The 4,888-nt window shown below is 46.6% G+C and overlaps 1 protein-coding gene across 1 annotated transcript; it reads right to left on the minus strand.

Moving 5' to 3' along the window:
- Window positions 1-1,717: 1,717 nt before the first annotated feature.
- Window positions 1,718-3,447, minus strand: LOC147957829 (uncharacterized). The gene is made up of 2 exons (XM_087531864.1): window positions 3,363-3,447; window positions 1,718-3,252 (listed from the first exon to the last, which is right to left on the minus strand). The coding sequence occupies exons 1-2, from the start codon at window positions 3,445-3,447 to the stop codon at window positions 1,718-1,720; spliced, it is 1,620 nt and encodes a 539-aa protein (XP_087387990.1).
- Between the last annotated feature and the right edge of the window lie 1,441 nt (window positions 3,448-4,888).

Below are 4,888 nucleotides of genomic sequence, written 5' to 3' on the forward strand. Positions count from 1 at the left end.
GTAGTAATTTCAAAAAAATTCCTACGCACACGCAAGATCATGGTGATGCATAGCAACGAGAGGGGAGAGTGTGATCTACGTACCCTTGTAGATCAACAGCGAAAGCGTTGACACAACGTAGAGGAAGTAGTCGTACGTCTTCCTGGTCCAACCGATCCAAGCACCGTTACTCCGGCACCTCCGAGTTCTTGGCACACGTTCAGCTCGATGACGCTCCCCGGGCTCCGATCCAGCAAAGCTTCGGGGAGGAGTTCCGTCAGCACGACGGCGTGGTGACGATCTTGATGTTCAACCGTTGCAGGGCTTCGCCTAAGCACCGCTAGAATATGACCGAGGTGTAATATCGTGGAAGGGGGCACCGCACACAGCTAAGGAACGATCACGAAGATCAACTTGTGTGTCTAGAGGTGCCCCCCTGCCCCCGTATATAAAGGATCCAAGGGGGGGGTGCGGCCGGCCCTATGGAGGCGCGCAGGAGGAGTCCTACTCCTACCGGGAGTAGGACTCCCCTCCCGTTCCTTGTCCAACTAGGAGAGGTGGAGGGAGAATAGGAAAGGGGGGGCGCCGCCCCTCCCTCCTTGTCCAATTCGGACTAGGGGGAGAGGGGGCGCGCGGCCTGCCCTGGCAGCCCCTTCCTCTTCTCCACATTAGGCCCATAAGGCCCATTAACCCCCCGAGGGGTTCCGGTAACCCCCCGGTGCTCCGGTTTTATCCGATACATCTCCGGAACCCTTCCGATGTCCGAATATAGTCGTCCAATATATCAATCTTTATGTCTTGACCATTTCGAGACTCCTCGTTATGTCCGTGATCACATCCGGGACTCCGAACTAACTTCGGTACATCAAAATGCATAAACTCATAATAACTGTAATCGTAACGTTAAGCGTGCAGACCCTACGGTTCGAGAACAATGTAGACATGACTGAGACATATCTCCGGTCAATAACCAATAGCAGGACCTGGATGCCCATATTGGCTCCTACATATTCTACGAAAATCTTTATCGGTCAGACCGCATAACAACATACGTTGTTCCCTTTGTCATCGGTACGTTACTTGCCCGAGATTCGATCGTCGGTATCCAATACCTAGTTCAATCTCGTTACCGGCAAGTCTCTTTAGTCGTTCTGTAATACATTATCTCGCAACTAACTCATTAGTTACAATGCTTGCAAGGCTTATGTGATGTGCATTACCGAGAGGGCCCAGAGATACCTCTCCGACAATCGGAGTGACAAATCATATTCTCGAAATACGCCAACCCAACATCTACCTTTGGAGACACCTGTAGTGCTCCTTTATAATCACCCAGTTACGTTGTGACGTTTGGTAGCACACAAAGTGTTCCTCCGGCAAACGGGAGTTGCATAATCTCATAGTCATAGGAACATGTATAAGTCATGAAGAAAGCAATAGCAACATACTAAACGATCGGGTGCTAAGCTAATGGAATGGGTCATGTCAATCAGATCATTCAACTAATGATGTGATCCCGTCAATCAAATAACAACTCTTTGTCCATAGTTAGGAAACATAACCATCTTTGATTAACGAGCTAGTCAAGTAGAGGCATACTAGTGACACTCTGTTTGTCTATGTATTCACACATGTATTATGTTTCCGGTTAATATAATTCTAGCATGAATAATAAACATTTATCATGATATAAGGAAATAAATAATAACTTTATTATTGCCTCTAGGGCATATTTCCTTCAGCATTCCCTATGCTCTACTCCAGGGAACACATTATCCACGGCCACTTCTAAACCTTTACAGGCATCTGTATGAATGACCAACCCATTGGGATGTGCAATAGCCCGGCGGAGATTATGCAAAAACCAAGTCCAGCTCTCCTCAGACTCTGTCTCCAGCACGCCATAGGCAACTGGAAATACAAAACTATGTGCATCAACTGCACAAGCTGCTACTAACTGTCCTTTAAACCTCCCTGTGAGAAAAGTGGCATCAATAGCCAAATAAGGCCTGCAGCCTGCCAAAAAACCCCGGCGACAAGCCTCAAAGCAGACAAAAACCCTCCTAAAGCATTCCTTGGTCTTTGTCACTCCCCTGAATGTGTACTCCACGGTGTGGTGATCAATATCTACAATACTACCTGGGCTTGTCCTCTCCACTTCACCTTTGAATGAATACAACAATTGAAAACTTTCCTGCCAGTTACCATAAATAGAATCCATAGCATGTTGTTTACCATTGAACAACCTCATGTATGGTAAATCTATCTTGAACTTATCTTTGATATTCTTCTGCAATTCCTTTGGACCCACTTGCTGGTTTTCTTTCACCCACTTCTTTACTTCTTCTGCCACCCATCTTGACTTGGCTCTACTGATTGTATCCTTCCTAAGGGTTGATTCCTGGCATGTGTGCTTAAAAGGGTTCACTTTGACCTGAACATTAGTGCTATTCCGCATTTTAGATGCAAGCAGCCTCCATGGACAACCTTCAGTCGGACAGTGCACTCTGTAACGTACTTGATCACTCTTGTCAACTTTGAAAGTACGTTCTACCTTGATGCAGTATGTCACAAGTGCATTTCTACACGCATTCATGGATGCAAAAACTGTACCTTCTTCCATATGAGGGTTCAAAGGGTCCCATTCAACAGCTGCAAGGTCTTCGTCCTCACCCATCGCGTCATCATCCACACGGACTGCATTGTGAGCCTCATCTTGATTTTCAGTCCGAGGTGCCCATCGTAAATTCCGAATAACATCATAATATAGCTTCTCTTCATCAACCCCAGAATTGTAGCCATCAGGCTCCACTTCAAGGGGGACCCTACTGCTGTTGCCCACACTTGTCGAGCCACCACATCGCCGTGCACCAACTGAACTGTTCTGGCTAGAGATGCCATTACGACGACTTGGTTCTCCCCGAGATGTTGCACCCGCCATCCTAGGTCCAAATGCCTGCTCAAGCACATCAACTTGCAGCCTCACATGAAAATTATCTTTCTCTTTATGCCTAACAAACATGGTAGCTAGCTCTTCATCATTACTAACTGTCACCCAATTCTTTTCCCCATCATAGCATTTGTATACCACTTCATCAAGCAAACCCCAAGGATATTGGCTACAAATTACCTCCCCAAATTGTCTGAAACTCCAATTACTAGCCATTGGCAACCGATAATCAAAACCTCCTTGGTATTTCTTCTTATCCTTTGCATCGAACATGTACCGGTCCCTTCTAATGTGCACCATGAAAGCAAACCGCAACTCCATCCTAACCGGCGAAAAACAGAGACGCAATCAGCACACTAATTGGGCAAACCTACTCGAATCGAGTGTTTAAATGCACAACTAAGCTCAATCTAAACAAGAGGTGAGACTTATCCCTTGGGAACCCAGTCATGGACGCGGCGGATCTCCGGCCCGATGCCTGCCTCGCCAAATACTCCGGGGTCGCCGCTGCTCACCATTTCTCCCTAGGGTTCTTCCTCCTAGTTTAAAGAGCTCCAGCAGCCCCCCATCTTTGAGCGCTCCGGCCGGGTGCACGGAAGGAGGCCGCGCCGTGGATCGAGCAGGTGGCGGGCTCCCCACCCATGGCGTCGCAGGAAGGTGGTGGGCGTCACAGGTAGCCGTGGAGCATAGGCACAGGGAGGTAGCGGCAGAGCAGGCCGTGCAGCTGGTGGCGGGGCAGGTGCTGGCCGCGGCGCAGGTGGCGGCGGCGGCGCAGGACAGCCGACCGGGCGGATGGGTTGCCAATGATTTGGGGATTTAGTTGCACGGGCCTACATGTCAGCTCCGGACCCACGTCCACGTGGTCCCACGTGTAAGCTCCGGACCCACAACCACTAACGCCGGCGGACGGAATGGACTCAAATATGGCCGTTTGGCCTCGTCATAGTTGCTGTGCTCGGACTAGGGGCAAAACTGAGGACAATTCGCATCTGAGGGCAAAACTGAGCACATGGACACCACTGAGGGCAAAAGGATAATTAACCCGAACGGATAAGGTACTCTTATACTACATGCTCACACTGCCAAACACTCCATAAGAATAATAAACAATAACATTCAGATTTATTTCAAATGGTAGAATATTCATCAAATCAAACAAATCAATATTGCTTGACGTGATCTCACTCCTGCGCAGTGCTTGCTATGTGTTCATCATCTACTTACGCCTCATTGGTGTTTCGCTTCGTGGCTGAGGACTTCGACAATCAAGAGTCGTTTCTTTTGTACTCCCTCTGTTCCTAAATAGAAGTCTTTATATAGATTTCAATATGGACTACTTACGAACCAAAATGAGTGAATCTACTTACGCCTCATTTTTCACCACGAATGTTATTTCGTGATGAAAAATTTGCAAGATGCTAAAACTTTTGATCTAGTTTCATGTCTCAAAATTTCATATTTTTTCGATTTTGTTTTTCATTTTCTTTTAAATTTACTATTCATGAATGGTGTAGGTGCATCTGGGAGTAGAAAATCCACTCTGTTATATTTTTATATTGCATGGTTTGTTTCATGTCTTGTAAGCTGATCCTACAGCACCATGCACCTTGTATCGTGTTTCTTTTGCCTTTTCTATTTTTCAGGGTGTCATTAATTTAATGTCGGATCTATGCCTTCTTTCTAAAAAAATCAAGATGTTCATGTAAGCAATGTAGGAGCGATAACCCACCACTCTTTGCTTCTCTTCTTTTCTCTTGTCCTGTTGCGCGTTGAAAATATTCTCTGACTTCTTCGGAGTGCCATCCGTCCATTCCCAAATTTATGCGCAGACTCATGGCGAAGTTCCACACGGCTTGTTCAGATTTGACTATGCCATGACTTCTCAATTTTCTGACAAGGATTAGTGCAGATCTAAATAGGAAAGGTAACAAAAAATAATCATCAGAGTCATGTTGCACC

The sequence above is a fragment of the Triticum urartu genome, chromosome 7A (assembly GCF_056163025.1).
Source record: "Triticum urartu cultivar PI428250 chromosome 7A, HENAU_Tu73, whole genome shotgun sequence".
NCBI classification, from domain to species: domain Eukaryota; kingdom Viridiplantae; phylum Streptophyta; class Magnoliopsida; order Poales; family Poaceae; genus Triticum; species Triticum urartu.

Bases quoted from the DNA above. Each gene is read 5' to 3' on its own strand.
- LOC147957829 (XM_087531864.1), bottom strand. From the start codon at position 3,447: ATGGTGAGCAGCGGCGACCCCGGAGTATTTGGCGAGGCAGGCATCGGG. The intron at 3,253-3,362 runs GATAAGTCTCAC...TTTCGCCGGTTA, and splicing joins CCATGACTGGGTTCCCAAGG to GGATGGAGTTGCGGTTTGCT.